The 17,518-nt window shown below is 43.6% G+C and overlaps 1 protein-coding gene across 1 annotated transcript in view; it reads right to left on the bottom strand.

Moving 5' to 3' along the window:
• Positions 1-5,139: 5,139 nt before the first annotated feature.
• The window catches only part of LOC135526461 (ankyrin repeat domain-containing protein 50-like), a 33,792-nt gene continuing 21,413 nt past the window's right edge, over positions 5,140-17,518 (bottom strand). Inside the window, exons 4-5 of the mRNA XM_064954854.1 lie at positions 8,281-11,822; positions 5,140-7,776 (exon numbers count right to left, since the gene is read on the bottom strand). Of these exons, the coding sequence (XP_064810926.1) occupies positions 8,284-11,822 (3,539 nt within the window). The 3' untranslated portion in view covers positions 5,140-7,776; positions 8,281-8,283. The remainder of the gene's footprint in view (positions 7,777-8,280; positions 11,823-17,518) is intronic.

Genomic DNA, 17,518 nt, shown 5'->3' with positions numbered 1-17,518 from the left:
AAATCCTCTTCAATAAGTGTAGATGAATGGAGGGAGACAGGTTAAAGAACGATTTGTAAGCCTTGAGACAACTGAGACATGGATTGTGTATATGTGCCATTCAGAGGGTGAATGGGCAAGACAACATATTTATGTGCCTTTGAACGGGGTATGATAGTAGGTGCCAGATGTTGCAGTTCTTGAGTGTCTCAAGAACTGCAATGTTGCTGGGTTTTTCACACTCAAGAATGATCCACCACCCAAAGGACATCCAGACAACTTAACACAACTGTGGGAAGCATTGGAGTCAACATGGACCAGCATCCCTGTGGAACACTTTGGACACCTTGTAGAGTTGATGCACAACGAATTGAGGCTGTTTTGCAACTCAATATTAGGATAGTGTTCCTAATGTTTTGTACACTCGGTGGGTGGGTGTGTGTTAATTTCGATCTTTTTACTTTTTGGATTTGTGTGTATTGTTTTGTATTGCCAGGTATTATTACTGCACTGTTGGAGCTAGAACCACATTTCACTGCACCTGCCATACCATCTGCAAATCTGTGTACGCGACCAATAAACTTCGATTTGATATCCTTTCTCAACTCCATATAGCCCACAATAGCAGATGCTTGACACGTCATACCCGACATATTTGTCTCAGTTACTCATTCCAGTGTGAAATTCTGTTTTTAAAGAAGTTTCAGACATGACCCAAGGGCCGAAAATAAATTGTTTCACATGGCTATCAAGATAACTACACACACCTAGCCAGAGAGGCGCATTCTAGGTTATAGTAACTACAACCCAAGGCTATATGTTTAGGCTCCCAAGTGGAGCAGCGGTCTAAGGAATGCATCTCAGTGCTAGAGTCGTCACTACAGACACCCTGGTTCGAATTCAGGCTGTATCACAACCGGACGTGATTGAGAGTCTCATAGGCCCAGCGTTGTCTAGGTTTGGCCGGTGTAGGCCGCCATTGTAAATAAGAATTTGTTCATTACTGACTTACCTAGTTAAATAAAAAATGTAATAAATGTATTTATGTGCACTGCAAATATTCAAATGGTATTTGTGGCACATAGTCAGTAGGTCAAATAAATAACAGACCACTTGAGAGCCCTTACCTCTTCCACATCTCAGCTTCTGTGGTTAATGAGTTCAGACTCTATGTGCTGCTTGACTGGCCAGAGCAGCAGAAAGGGGCCCCTTTACGAGGAGTCAAAGGTACTGACCTGGAATAGGGGTTGAGGGGTACGTGAAGGGCCATGGGGCCAGTGAGAATGCGCATCTGGGGAGTACTGAGTCGGAAGGTCATGCACTGATTGTGCTGAATTGCGGTTAACTTTGAGGGTCACTCGACCACACAAAGGGTCGGTCAATGATTTCGATGGTAGTTAACGCATGGCCGGATGGAGCGGCAGGTTTTGACGGAGTGATCAGTCGATAAGGCAACATGTCAGGCTGCCCACGAGTTATCCCGTTCTGCCTCGCCAGTTTTCCTTAGCCCTGGAGTCATGGCCATAGTTGTTTGGTTAAAGTAACTCTTATTGGTGTCCAGCAGCTAACCATCTCGTGTTCCCCCGGTGTCTTCAAACCCTTTCTCCACACTTTATTCAACAATATTCAACAACGCCCTCTGGAGTTCATGCTATCGTCTGGCACTCACATCTAGCCTTGCTTGTCATTTCACTATGTTGATTTCCAGGCTCCTTCCATACTCATTCTCAGTTCCCTCATACACAGTAACAGTTTTTTGTTTCTTCTCCACAATTCGCCATTTGTCCCAGGGCCCTTCGACACCTAATATTTGTATTCGCTCAACGCAGTGAAAAGTAGAGCAGAGAAGAGAAGAGCACTGCTGTCCTGAGCTGAACCAAGCAACAGTCAGGGAGGATTATTTGCTGAAGAAAGTCGCCACTGCTAAAATTCACCAACTCCCTACTATAATAGCTCAAACGCAATAAGCTGTTCATGTAGCTTATCAATATGCATAAATGCGCGCGCTTTCGTTTTCCTCAGTTTCTTGGTTTGATAGCGAATGGTCTATTTGATAGAGATTCAATCTCATTCCGTTGTGCACAATGTTTATAGCTGAAAGGGGGAAGGCAAATCTGTTGATGATTATTCCCAGCTGTCTCTGCAAGATTCCAGTTCCCTTGTGTCCCACAGACATGAAAAAGAGAAGATATCACAAGCTACAGCATCAAATGCTGCAAACAGCAGTTTAATGTAGTCCTCTGTCTTGGCCACTGGGATGGTTTGGCTGTAATGAACAGATGTTTATTTCCCTTGGCTTCATCTGTAATGAGAAATTACGTCTGTGTGGTACAAAGGAACAGTATATGGGCGATTCACATACTTAAGGCCAGCCTTTCAAAAGAAATGTCTCCTCAGTGACAACACATATTCTAAAACTATTGTGAAGAAATGCCAGATATGAATGTTCAGTCATGCGGGGTATTCAGACGACAGTGAAACTAGGACACCTGTGTACATACTGGGCCATCGCTTCGAGCATCAAAGAGAACAGATTTTCTTTGGAGAGTCCTTTAAGGCTTTTCATCCAATTTTCTTGATAGATCATAGGGATTAGGTAACCTTAAGCAACAAAGGCATACGGAATATGCATATACTGTTATTATTTTAGGTGAAATATTAGCATTATCTGCCTTGAGGCACCTGCTTTCAAAATAGAGACACATAGATAGTTACCTTTATTGAACAAGGCATGCTTTTATCACTGCATATCAATATTTGGTTTGAATGCGCTCTTTGGTCACTTCAGCAAGTGGAAAAAACACATCTAAAAAGACTTAGAACAGTATCGCTTAGAAACAGTTTATTTTGTGCTCTGTTACTCATGAGGCCAATTCATTCATTCCTCTGAAGGGTATCATCTCAGAACACAAGTCTACTTTCCACATTGCTTTTATGATTTCAGTCTTAACAAATGGTCGTTTAAGGTCTTCTTTTACTCTCCGTTCAGCCATGTCCTTTGCCTTAATACACTGATATGAAGAGAAACGTTCCCTTTCCCCAACTTATAATTCAGCACCAGCTCCCAAGGTAATGAGATATGCAGCAGGGCATGTATTTAATGCTACTCTGAAGTTCATTTGCCACCTCCATCTGCAACATAATAAATCTCCATCCAGCATACGCAAATCATAACCTTTTCCTCCAGTAAATTATTATCTTATTGCAGGATGTTCAGCAAAATTCTAAATATTTATGATTATTAAGAAAACCCTAGCAATGGAAACCTCTGGCGATTTCAATTTGCGAACCAGACGGATAAAGTGTTATGCCTCACGGCACTTTTGTCGTAAAATAAATGAATGAGTGGACTTCCCATTGAGAGATTTCTCCATGGCCCCTACTTTACTGCTCCTCACCAGCTCCTACAGTCTTTGCTGACAGGATATACAGTATACTTCCTTACTCCAAACCGCTCATCCACTAAATGTGTTTGTTTTGAAACACCACAGCAGCATATTGTCCCATCACATGTCTAAAGATCACTCGTGAACAGACTGGCATCAAAACATGCCAGATGCGTCCATTTACCAAGTAATTTGAATGCAATATTACTTGAAATTGGTCTACGGAAAACAATTGGGCTCTGTTCAGAGGTTGTATTGTGAGAATCCACAAGGAGGAGAAACAGATGTGGACACTGGCAGAGTCCAAGAGAAAGAATCAACCATGGACACTCCTGATGGTGTCATCACCAGCTGATTTGCTCATTAACACCCTGGTTGAATCCCCTTAACACATTCTATATGTGAGGACCTACAACAGAACTTCTTTATTATTGGCAGGGTGGAGATATCAAAGACCATGTCGCCCTTGTTTGTGGTTGGAAGCTCTGAAGTCCCTAGAGCAAGATTAGTCTCTTTGTTTTGATGGGCTCATTTCTGTATTACAGAATAGCCTAAAAATTGCATCGAAGGCACAACTCCACCCCCCAACCCACAACAACTAACCCTATAGTAATTAGATTTGTATATTCGAAACCACAAAATAACACCATTTTCCGGTTCAGTCAATGCCTGGATGAAAAGGGTGCAACGATCGAAGTGACTTACTGTCAAAAGCATGACAACAGAAAAGAGAAATAACCATTATGATCGCCAACTTATAAAAAATAAACTGCTAATAACTGTTTGATTACAAATGTTTGCTTCAATCTGCTTCAAAATAAAGCATAATATCAACACTTTATTTATTTGGAAGTAGATGAAACATTTAATCGCCCGTGTAACACACGATACCATCCCTGTGATCAGACCCCTCATGTATCTCTTCCTATGTGGTGAACTGAGTGTACCAGAGCTGTGATGGAGCTTGGCACAGCCCTCTGTTCCACTTCAGTTTGATCCAAGTGCTGCGATGCATGCAATGTCCTGGTTAGGCCCTCCGCCATCAACTGCATGGTGGGGAAAGATTGACAGTGTAGCCTGTGGTTATATAGCTTTAATAACAGGAAAATCAGACCCTATTCTTTATCTACCTTCTGCATTATGACCAAATGTCCACCCCACTGGGGGCTACTGACTCAGGCTTTTATTTGACTTCATCTATGCTCGGATAAGTTGGCTGTAAATAATTATGGTTGCAATACAATCTTTAATTTGAGTCAGATATCCACTATGGAGACTCGTTGAAAAATGTGAGTTGGATACATTTCAGTGTCAATTTGTCAGTGAAAGACATTATCCAATGAATCAACAGATTACCTTTGTATGTTGCGTCATACAGCTGACCTATGTGTCGTTGCTGAAGTAAACAGTAGAAAGCCAGGTATTATATATAGATAACACAATTGACACAAGGCTCATTGGGAAATGACTATCCCAGAACGTGACATACTTCTCGAGAGGATACAGTAATCAAGTCAATCTGTGTGTATATGTAGGCCTCACGAGATTCAACGCATTAAGTCAGGCAACAATGCCAAACCAGGCAATTATCTGACAAGAGAAGAAACGGTTGCTCAATGCTCAGGGATGCATGTAATGGCCTTCGACACGTAAGGTTATCTAATAGGGAACAGACATGGCATAGTATGCATCTCTGTTAAGAGTCTGGTACAGTGGATTAATTGAGAATGTGGCGATAATTAAATTACAATAATGGAACAATAGAGAGTCTAACTTCCAGCAGTAAAGCAAATATGTTTATTAAGCACTTTAATATACATCAGAAAATTCGGCTTAATAGAGTACAGGAAATACGCTTTTTGAATGAAAAGTTCAATGTACATGGTAAGCTATTTACAATCAAATTGTTTAGGGTCAATTCAAAACAACATTACAGACAACACAGGCAAGACAAGTAATGATAGTTTGATAGATGGCGAAACAAGTTTGAATACTCGTCCAGAATTGATCCTAAAATGTTTCCTTTCTACCTTCATACTGTAGCACACCTTCATGCTGAACTGGAGAGCGGAGGGCTGTGACTTGGGCTTTATACCATATGTGTTTGTGTATATGACAGCGGTCCATCTTCTCTCTCTTGGCACAAAATTGCTCACTGTGAACATTGTGAAAAGCCCTGCAAAAAAATATGACACGCCAATGCTCACACAGGCTCCACATAGTCCATTAGAAACACATGTTTCCAATCCGAAAGCACCATCCTCAGGACCCTCCCTTGCCAGGGGAGCCAGAGCTGGGCAACTGATCTGCAGCCGCTCGGGCGGAGAAGAAGAAAAGCTGTTTCAACTTTGGCATGATAGGCATACATTTCAAACAATGCCTAAAAAACATCAATTATTGAAGTCTACTACTAGGTGAAGTCGTGACAAGTGAACCTTAAGCCTTTTTTGTGTCTTGCCCCAAAATATACTGCAATTATCAAAACATAGCCACACTACAATAGGGGAAAGAAAGCTTGAATTTAGTTTCTTGCATTGCGGGTTATATATAGAATTCTGTCAACGAATGCATTCACCCCGGCTTAAGCTTGAGACATTTGCATTCAGTACCAAACTCTGTAGTCGACAGTATACTAACGGTTATTTTAATCAATTTAAATGCACACAAAAACAAATTCAAAGTCCCACAGGGACAAAATGAAATCACATTGGTTTAACGTTTTCAACGAACTCTCCCCCTTAGGTACTGTATCTGCAGTACTACAATACATATAAAAAATATAATTAAGACGACCAAAATGGAGTCCAAAATAACTGCAGGAATTTTTTTGAACACAGCACCATGATAGAGCTTACAATACAAATGAAAGTGGCTTTTTCCTAAATAAATATGCTTGAATATACTTGTATAGCAAATTGCCTTAACTATTATCATATTACACACAGCATAGTCTACATGACCAGAAGTATGTGGACACCTGCTCGTCAAACATTTAATTCCAAAATCATAGGCATTAATATGGAGTTGGTCCTCCCTTTGCCGCTATAACAGCCTCCCCATCTTCCGGGAAGGCTTTCCACTAGATGTTGGAACATTGCTGTGGGACTTGCTTCCATTCAGCCACAAGGGCATTAGTGAGGCCGGGCATTTAGGCCTGGCTCGCAGTCGGCATTCCAATTCATCCCAAAGGTGCTGAGGTCAGGGCTCTGTGCAGGCCAGTCAAGTTCTTCCACACCGATCTTGAAAAAACATTTCTGTATGGACCTCACTTTGTGCACAGGGGCATTGACATGCTTAAACAAGTAGGAAGCACAGAATTGTCTAGAATGTCACAGCATTAAGATTTCCCTTAACTGGAACTTAGGGGCCTAGCCTGAACTGTTTTCTATTTAATGAGGCAAGTCAGTTAAGAAAAAAATCTTATTTTCAATGACAGCCTGGGTTGTTCTGCCTTGTTCAGGGGCAGAACAACAGCATTTTACCTTGTCAGCTCTGGGATTTGATCTAGCAACCTTTCGGTTACAAGTCCAACACTCTAACCACTAGGCAACCTGCCACCCCATGAAAAACAGCCACAGACAATTATTCCTCCTCCACCAAACTATAGTTGACACTATGTATTGGGGCAGGTAGTGCTCTCCTGGCATCCACCAAACCCAGACGAACTGACTTGTTGGAAAGGTGGCATCATGTGACTGTGCCATGTTGAAAGTCACTGTGCTCTTCAGTAAGGCCATTCTACTGACAATGTTTGTCTATGGAGATTGCATTTCTGCGTGCTCGATTTTATACCCCTCAGCAACAGGTGTGTCTGAAATAGCAGAATCCACTAATTTGAAGGGGTGTCCACATACATTTTTATATATAGTATATGCTTAGCACACTGAACAAAGTTAACACCGATTATTTGGGGTTTTCAGAAAGACAGAGTATCAACGCGTGCAACATTATCCCATGTCATCGATTATCTTGATGTCCCTCTGATCTGATGTGACAATGAACTCAGTGGTAAATTGCTGTTGGTGTGTATGATTCCAGGACAAAACAACACACACAAAATATATATATGATCATTTTGAACAATTAGTTTGAACCACATGAGCATAAATGGGAGACTGAACAAATGCATGTTTGTCATTCTCTTTTTAGAAAGTGCATACACTGCATAAATATCAATACATTAAATTAAATGATAGTGTGCATGATTACACTGAGAAGACTGTAACAGATGTAGGCACATTGAAGTATCAGTTCATGTAAGCCTTGTGCAGCGATCAACATTCTTCCCTTAGGTTTTCTGAGGTGTTCCACTTGAGAGTGGAAAACAATTCAATCGGTTCTTATGCGGATGAACATAGTTGCTTTGGCACATCCCCTCCGATGTCTGCATGACGAATGGCATTCAAGACATCTGAAACGGCAATGAAAATGATTTGGGTTTAGTGCTGAGTTGGAAAACATCGTAGTCTTCTTGGCCAGAAAAGGACATTCTTTGAAATGCATCAGTCATGTTCAAGTTTGTTTAAGTTCTACTAATGATAATAGAATATTGACAGGACATTTCCATACAGTGTTTCCAGTAGTGGTGAGTGAGTCATTAGATTGTATTTTAATAACAACATACTGTATCAACAATGTGGCAATCAATCATACAAGTAATATACAGACATGTATACTAGTACACAGGGATTCTGATCTTCATCCTTCATCCCATCCCTGCATGTTGTTAACTAGATCTTCTATCTTCAAGATGTCATGAAACCATTTGAAACCATACTGAAAATAAAGCCCGTCTGAATTGATCATCTACTTATTAAATCATTAATAAAACAACTGTTGAACACCAGAAGAACTCTAGAGTCGGTGGTTAATGCTTAGGAAAAAAGCATGACATCAGATTAGTTTAAACCCTTACCAGCTATAACGGAGTCTCCTTTTTGTAGTTAAACCCAGGGTCAGATCCTTCTATCTGCAGTTTCAAGACTTGTTTAAGGCTTAATTCAGTCTCCCCTATGGGGTAGTTCTCCAGAACGTCCTGGTGCCCTCTATTCTGTACAGTCCTATGGACAGAAACCCTCCCAAGGAAAACCTGATTGCCCTGAAGATGGTAGTTGGGGTTGGTCATAATGCCATTTCGTTTCTTCTCTGCAATGCTCTGCTGTTGGATGAATAACTGCTCTTGGGTCAGTCCCACTTCTGGCTGGGTGGAGCCACCAACCATGATCTTGCAATGAGGATCTTTCACCGCAATGCTCGCTACAGACTTGTTGAGCGCAATCCTCTTATCAAACTGGGTCATCTCATATTCTAACACCTGACCCTGGGTTGAGCCAATGCTCTTGAGCCTTTTCTTGTCTCCAGACCCCCCTTTGCTGTTGGATGTGGTATTTTCGGTCTTACTCCCTTTGGTCGACTTGAGACCTGACTTAACCTGAGCCCAGTCAAATTCACTCGGAGACCCCTGCTGATGTCCAATGGACTTGGTGGTGGAGGAAGGAGAGACAATGGATTGTCGGCTCCGACTGCGAGGCAGAGAGTGTTGCTGGATTTGCTCTGTGAAGGTCATTCCGTGGAAACTATCTATCGGCACAGTCTGTGCAGTCGCTGTGGACGAGGTGGTTCTCAGTGAGGAGTTCTTAGAACTTTTGAGGGAATTATTTGAGAGAGACAACTTCTGTCTGTCCACGGTAGAGTCAGGAGATTCCGAAGGGGAGCTGAAGGCGTGGACAGGACCGTTCTGTAAACCACGTCCAGATGACTGCATATCTCCAGCTCCCGTGCTGCCAGAGCTGTTGGATTTTATTGTGAGGGAGTGCATTTTCCCAGACACAGAGAGTGGGATTTTCTGTTCCATAGTGTGTACTGGCGAAGGACTACAGCCATTAAGACTCGAAGCCCCATACTTCTCAAGAAGTTTGATGATCATTGAATGCCCCCCTTTTGCAGCCACACGCATGGCTGTGCGTCCAAACTGGTCTGCGTGGTTGGGGTCAGCGCCGTGCTCCAGAAGGATCTGCACTACATCTCTGTGCCCCTCTTGGGCAGCAATGCCAAGCGCTGTTGCCCCCTGATTACATGTATTATCCACGTGAGTGCCATTGTCAATCAAGAACTGCACAACGTTTGCGTGGCCTTGCCAAGCTGCTGACTGGAGGGCCGATCGCTTCTCGTTGTCACAAGAGTTCACGTCGGCATGATAGTTGATCAGCATCCTGACCATTTCTACATGCCCTTGCCAGCAGGACACGTGGAGGGCTGTCCTTCCCTCTGTGTCGCTGACTTCCACATTTGCCCCATTTTCCAGGAAGTACTCCGCCATTGCTAGCTGATTCTCAAGTGCCAATATGTATAATGTTGGGCGTCCGTCTGCGTCTTTATAATCTATATCAGCACCATGACTCAGCAACAGTTCAACAATATCCCTGTGGCCTTCCAGTGCAGCTGCCCTGAGAGAATTCCTCCCATCGTAACCTCTCTGGTCGATGCAAGACTTGTTGTCCAGAAGAATGTGGACAGAGTCATAGTGGCCCTCTTGCGCAGACAATATCAGAGGTATTCGACCATCGTTATCCACCTCCGTGCATCGGGCACCTTGCTCAATGAGGGCATCACATACTTGCCGGTGACCCTCGAATGAGGCCATGTGCAGTGGGGTCCAGCCTGAGTCATCTCTGTGATTTTCATCTAGCCCTCTGTCCAGCAGAGTTCGGACCACCTCTACATTCCCTTGAGCGGACGCTATGCTCAGAACAGTCCTTCCTTCACTGTCGATGCTGTCTACAGCTGCACCCCAGAAAAGCAAGGTATTGACAACAGAGGCATGGCCCATGGATGCTGCTGCAAGAAGAGGCGTTCGGCCATTGTTGTCAGTGTGATCCACGTCAGCTCCACCTTCCAGCAGCAGATCAACTACGTCCACATGTCCTTCATAGGCAGCCACAAGGAGGGGGGTCATGCAGTCTTTGTCGCAGTGGTCCACCTCTGCACCCCTGTCAATGAGGAGGCTTACGACAGAGGCATGACCTTTACTGGCAGGCACACAGAGAGCAGCAACTGAGAGGGCTGTCCTTCCGTCCGCATCTTCGTGGTTCACCTCTGCCCCGTGTTCCAAGAGGTGCTCTACGATTTCTCTGTGCCCCATGTATGCCGCTGCAATGAGAGCCGTCCTTCCTTCATTGTCTGCTTTGTTGACTTCTGCCCCGTGTTGGAGGAGGTTCAGCACGATGTCTTCATGGCCTCCCCAAGCTGCGGCTCTCAAGGCGGTTCTGCTGTCGGCATCAGCACAGTCAACTTTGGCACCGGCGTAGAGGAGAGCAGACACCACCTCCGAATGCCCACCCCAGGCTGCAGACCTAAGGGCGGTCCACCCATCGTGGTCTGTGTGATTGATGTTTGCCTCACAGCCAATGAGGCAGTTGACCACCTTAGTATGCCCTTGTCTTGCAGCAAGAGTAAGTGCTGTTTGTCCATGGCTGTCCACCAGCTCCATGTTGGCTCTTCTGGATATGAGAAAGTTCACCACATCCAGGTTTCCACTGTACGCAGCATTGGCCAGCAAAGTTCTGCCACTGGAATCACATTGGTTCACAGAGGCCCCATTGTCTAGCAATGTCCGAATGGAATCCTCTCTCTCCAGTGCCTGCTGCACTATGCAAGAGGCATGGTCGTCCTCGTTGTTGACATGAGCCCCAGCTTTGACCAGAAGCTGCAGCACCTCCTGTTCTTTAGGTATGGAGGTGGAAAGAGAGTCTTTAGTCGGTGTGCCATTCCACACCATCCAAAGAGCCAGGTTGAAAGGCTCTATCTGCAGGTTGGATTTGATCAGATGCAGGGCAAACTCCTGCACCTCCAGCGGTTTGAGCTGCTTGGCCCTGCAAGTGTAACTCATTGCCATCATTCTATGTCCCTCCGCTTCATTACACAAGTACTTTTGGGTACAATGCTTAACATCCAGGAGCCACTCGGCAAAACTGTAGTGAAAGAGGATCTTAGTACTTCTGAGGCCATCGATCAACAACTTGGAGAGGATGTCCAACTTCTTCTGAAAGTCCTCCATGGTGAGGGCCATGTTTTTGGTCCAGACAGCATAGTAAAGCTCCTTGACAGTAAGCGGCCTGCAGGTGGCGAGGATCACATTGAGGATGGGCTGGACTTTGGCAAACTGCTTCCGGACAAACAGCCTTTGGCAGAGCCACAAGTAGAGGCCATTGAGGGTGCCGGGGATGTCACGGATCTCTCGCAGCATGATGAAGTTCTCCACCACCCCGTCCAGCACTCGTTCCAGGTACAGGAAGCAGCCGCTGCTTTTGATGTGCAGCTGGTTGAGCATCTCGGCCGTCTCCTTGGTAAGATGCTGGCGAAGGGCCTCCTCCTGGTCGAGTCTGTGGAGGATGTACTGCTGCACGTCCTTGACGATGTAGGCTTTACGGAGGTCATCCAGGCTGATTTTACGGAATCCTAGAAAATAGAGGAAAAAAAACTATTAGTTTACCACAAACTTTTATTTCCACCAACTTCTTCCCACACATTTCCAATATTAATATGGCAGTGTGTTACAGTGTATCAGAGTAATGCAGAGCGGGTATAATTAGTCTTTACACTGAATTTCAGCACTCATACGAAGATAAGTAATACATTTTTCCATGGTGACCTTAAATTCTCAGAAAGACGTCTGACCTTCAGAATATAGTCACTCCATTTTCCCATTGATCTTTTACCTTTGAAAAATTATATTACATCAAGCTTCCATTTCCTAAAGCAGAGACTAATTAGTGACAAAGCCATGTTGTTAAAATAAAACCTTTCAAAGGAATTGAGAGCATGACCCTGGTCTCTGGCAGAGTAATCAGTGCAGCATCGATATGGCAGATCTTTTGTGAAGGACTATGGAAAACAAAGCTGCTGTAATTGACACTCTAAAGGGGTATTTGATGCATAAGGCCTTTGATTATCCTAAGAAAACACGATACATTATCAGTCCAATACATTTAACCAAAGACATATCAATAAGATTGTAAAATATACTGCACAATAATATAAAACGCAACATGCAACAATTTCAAAGATTTGACTGACTTGCAATTCATAAGGAAATCAGTCAAAAGTTCATTAGCCCCTAATCTATGGATTTCACATGACTGGGAATACAGATATATATTTTTTAAAGGTATTTGTGTTGGCTACAGATACATTAAAAAAAAGTAGGGTCTTGGATCAGAAAATGAGTCAGTTTCTGGTGTGACCACCATTTGCCTCATGCAGCGCTACACATCTACTTTGCATAGAGTGATCAGGCTGTTGATTGTAGCCTGTGGAATGCTGCCCCAGACCTCTTCAATGGCTGTAAAAAGTTGCTGGATATTGGCAGAAATCATACTGAAACATGAGGTGATGGCGGTGGAAGAATGGCACAACGATGGGCCTCAGGATCTCGTCACGGTAGCTCTGTGAATTCAAATTGCCATCGTGTTCATAGCTTATGTCTGTCTATACCAAAACCTCATCGCCGCCATGGGGCACTCTGTTCACAATGCTGACATCAGCAAACGGCTCTCCCACACAACGCCATTCATGTGGTGCGCTGTTGTGAGGCCGGTTGGACGCACTGTCAAATTCTCTAAAACAATGTTGGAGGCGGCTTATGGTAGAGAAAGTAACATTCAATTCTCTGGCAACATCTCTGGTGGACATTCCTGCAGTCAGCATGCCAATTGCACAGTCCCTCAAAACTTGAGACATCTGTGGCATTGTGTTGTGTGACAAAACTGCACATTTTAAAACTACCTTTTATTGTCCCCAGCACAGGGGACCTGTGTAATGATCATGCTTTTTAACTAGCTTCTTGATATGCCACACCTGTCAGGTCGATGGATTATCTTGGCAAAGAAGAAATGCTCACTAACAGGGATGTAAATTAATTTGTGAACAAAATTTGAGAGAAATATGATTGTTGTGCGTATGGAACCTTTCTGGGATCTTCTATTTCAGCTCATGAAACATGGTACAAACACTTTACATGTTGCATTTATATTTTTATTCAGTGTAAGTAGTTTTGGAAAATAAAGTATGCAAATAAGACTCTCTTATACAATACACATCAAAATCCTTAAAGCTCAGGGCCCAACTAATTCATTAAAGCTCAGGGCCCAACTAATTCATTAAAATGACCTCTCCTCACATACCTCAGAAACATGCATTGAGACCTGTACTGTAATATATTTGAGAGAAAAGCCACAAAGTAGGTAACATCTGGGAGACATTTCCATTTGATAGTACACCAGTGGCCATAAGACAACTCTACTGCTTCAACTCATTAACAGACTACATGCACAGACCAGACCTTTAGAAAGAAATCACCATGGGTCTTAATGAATGACCCCACTAATGTGCAGAGTAGCAATCCTTTCCCAGATAGGGACAATTAGCTCCATGCCAGACTGCTAACAGACATGTAGAGGGAAGCTTCCTTCATGTTGAAGCAGTTAGCTCAGGCTACACACCCAAGGGCAGGGGAAGCATTTCCGCATAGATGTATTTACTGTTCCCATGGTCTTAGGCCTTCTGGGGAAACAAGAGACTCGTTCAATGTTGACATATTTCTCAATTCTAAACTAGCCTCCTGCTGTGGGATTTGGGTGTTAAATTCCTTTCTTTTATATAATTGCCTAGATCATCAAAAACAAGCCACTTCTAAATGTTTCCTGAAGAAATGGGCTCATTTCCTGCTGCCTGGGTTAGGGTAACCGGGTTAATTAAATGAAGGTACCTTAATAAATAAAACAAACAACAAACATGCAAAGTAAGGATCTGAGAGGATTCTAGACAGAGACTAGTGACAACGTTTAGACACAATCAACATGCTCAGAATCAATCAGTGCCATTAATACTACAAACTGGGTTGGTTTGATTGTCTGTGCACAAGTATCACAAAGCCTGTGGCATTGTGCCCTCCATTAATACGACTATGAATACCTTATCCAACACAGAGGCAATGGAACCACACCTGTAGGTACACGAGGCACACCCCTCTAATCATTGTCATTGTTGCTTTCGACACATGAACCTGGCAGTACTCATACATGTGCGATAAACCGATCCTTGAGGAATATAAAACGTTTCATGCAAGTCAGGGTTAATTCCATTCTACATGATAAAATGCCATTCCAAATAATTACAAACGGCTCTATCTGTGGTATATTACCATTCCATGCTATAACAGAAACGACAAAAAACAATGCAGCTAATCTGTCCTACATAATGTAGTCACTAATAACAGAGTACAGTAGGATCACCATAATATTACTTAGAACCCAATGACCCAAAGCCTCTGTGTGTCAGTCAATGTTTTTAGCAACAGAGTATTTTCCACTGCCTCTTCCAGGCCCTGTGGCCTCCTGCTCCACCTCAGTCTCATTCTCCGCTGAGCATTCGGGATCCCTCCAGTGGAGACAGGAAACCCACCGCCCGAGAGGAGGAAGAGGCCATTAAGAGGGGGGACTGAACGATATCTACGACAGATGACCTAAAAGTCCATTTTAGCCAGCCGGGAGCTTTTGCCTCAGCATGTTGTCTTTTAAAAGGTTATCTCAGTGTTTGATTTAGAGACGCGTAACCCGCCATCAGAGGATCAGTGAATCAGACGACACCGCATAGCAACTTGTAGTAGTTATTTATCTCTCGAGACAATGACGAACAACGCATGCACTCCTTCTCTCCTACAGTTTTGAGACTACTGTCCTCTCCGAGTTCCTACACGGTCGTTCATATGTACATTATGAACACTGATGATGTGGAAAAGTCAAGAGGAGGAAAAGAGAGAGAGAGCAAGTTAACCACAGCCATCTTGAAATAGAGCATTATCCCTGAAAATATTTCCAGAGGCCCAGAGAAAGGAAAAGAAAGAAATGAACAAGCATGGGCCCCCTGTCTGAACACACCAGAGGTCTTTTCATTAAATGACTATAAATGGAGGAATCTGACCTACAATTCCCACTTGAGTCATCACAGACATCACTTCATATGGCCTGAAACTCTGCTGTGCAGTCGTGGCAATATCATTGTTCAGCTCGTGTCGCACAGATGAACACAAGAGAAAGTTGAGGCAGCAACTTCGGCTCATCGCAGTAGCAGATGTAGTCACTAGCTACACAATTAACTGCTATCAGAGGTCTGCATGACTCATGTTGCACAGGCCTTTCAAGAAGCGTGTTTTCTTTTAACTGCAGGCAAGGACATGATGCCAAGACCTTGAAACATTTCCAGGTCAACTGGACCACAGTCAATTGTAACTGGGGGGCTGCAACAGTACGAGCATGGATGGCAGGGGTCTGAACAGAGAGGGACAGCTAACCAACCAACAACTGACGCATTCATCAGGCCAGGGATGCAGCGCCGAGTACAGGCCTCTGAGCCAGCTGCTGCTCGTTACGGAACTGGATAGTAGCCACGAGAGACACAGTCCAATACAAAATGAGGAACCGTTGTCAGATGACAAATGAGGTAGGGTGTGTGTGTATGGAGTGGGGGGTGGTTACAGGTTCTGACCCATGAACCTGGTTCTGACCCATGAACCTGGTTCTGACCGACAGCGTCTCAAATTTGTCACATTCTTCGCGAACCACCATATTAAGTCATAAGATCCAAAAGGTAAACAGAAACCCTAGCTCCTCTGCTCTAGCCTGCCGTAACCCCCCAACTCGACAAACGCCCGTCCAACAGCTGCAGAGGTCTTGGCTCCAACACCGAAAATGGCAGCCTCCCAAACACAAGTATGTGGGACGAGACTCTGCTCAAACCATCTGTAGAAAAATAAGTCTTAAAAGCTTCAGTTGCCTTTTCATTTTGAAAAATGTTTGCTGTACGCTCGAACACTGATGACATTAGATAAATGTTTGTGAACTGCAGAAAAGATGCCATAGTCTATTTGTTATTGAGAAATGAAATATAGATGGAAGTTGGTATTCATTTAAAATAAGTAAGAAATGAAAACTGTAACTGTACTCAAGTTTATTTGTTGGGAGAAACATAACTATGTCAATGATTTCTGTGCCATTTATGCCCTTACGCAGCATCCTGACATGAGAAGCAGAATTAAACGTGCCACTGGAAGCAACTACATAAACATTCAAACAATTCATTTGCAGAGAGTAATCCTGGCAGCACAAGCTTGAATGGGTCTTGTCCGAACGTGTCCTCTCCTGAATTTCACAACGGGAGAGGAGACCTTCCAGTTAGACCTGTTGTGGTAACTGAGTGGACTGGGGAACACTGAAAGGTATAGACTACGGGCCATTTAGTACAGCCTAGTATTACAGTCTACAATCTAATGGTCCCATCAAGCCACCTGCATGAAAACGCATCACACGCTGCAGGAATACATCTATCAAAGATGATTTATGTGAAACACTGCAGAGCCTGCAGACTGATTAGGGGAAATATCCAGCCAATGAAACACGGTGTTGTATTCCAGAGATACTACAGGATAGTGGTATGAGATGAATTCATAAGGCAGCACACCTGGGTGGCTATGCTCAGCTCAGTCTTTGACCCACAACGGGTCACTATATCTACAGCTGGATTGACATGAAGCCTCCTTTTGGCATGCAGCTGCACCAATGACTAGCCTTTTCCTCCAGATGACATTTTGAAAGCCTGCATTAAACTGATGGTGATACTATGTTTCACAACTAGGGCCAGCCATTTATCCTGACCACATGACCTAACCAGTAAAAAATAGTTACTAAAAAGAACAGTATTGTTTTGGTTGCATCTTGCCATGGTTCAAGTCTTAATGACATACTTAATAAATATTTTTTACATGTATGTCATTAGCGCAGACTCTCTTGCCTAGAGTGACTTACAGGAGCAATTTAGGGTTAAGTGCCTTGCTCAAGGGCACATATAAACAGATTTTTCACCCAGTCGGCTCGGGGATTCTCACCAGCGACCTTTTGGTTACTGGCCCAATCCTCTTAACTGCCGGGCTATCTTCCACCCTTTTTGACCCACTCTTTATGATTTTCGGCACAGATTTTCGGCACAGATTTTCGGCACAGAGTAACGTGTCCGGTCTTGGATGCCAATCGTGTTTTATTTGCCGTCACTTCAACCTCTATCTGCTATCGGTGTGCAGCAGGGAGTCTGGAACCATTTTG

Source organism: Oncorhynchus masou, chromosome 32 (genome assembly GCF_036934945.1).
Source record: "Oncorhynchus masou masou isolate Uvic2021 chromosome 32, UVic_Omas_1.1, whole genome shotgun sequence".
Lineage (NCBI taxonomy): Eukaryota > Metazoa > Chordata > Actinopteri > Salmoniformes > Salmonidae > Oncorhynchus > Oncorhynchus masou.
The sequence above is the reverse complement of the archived record's forward strand: the minus strand, read 5'-3'. Positions and strand labels throughout refer to the sequence as shown.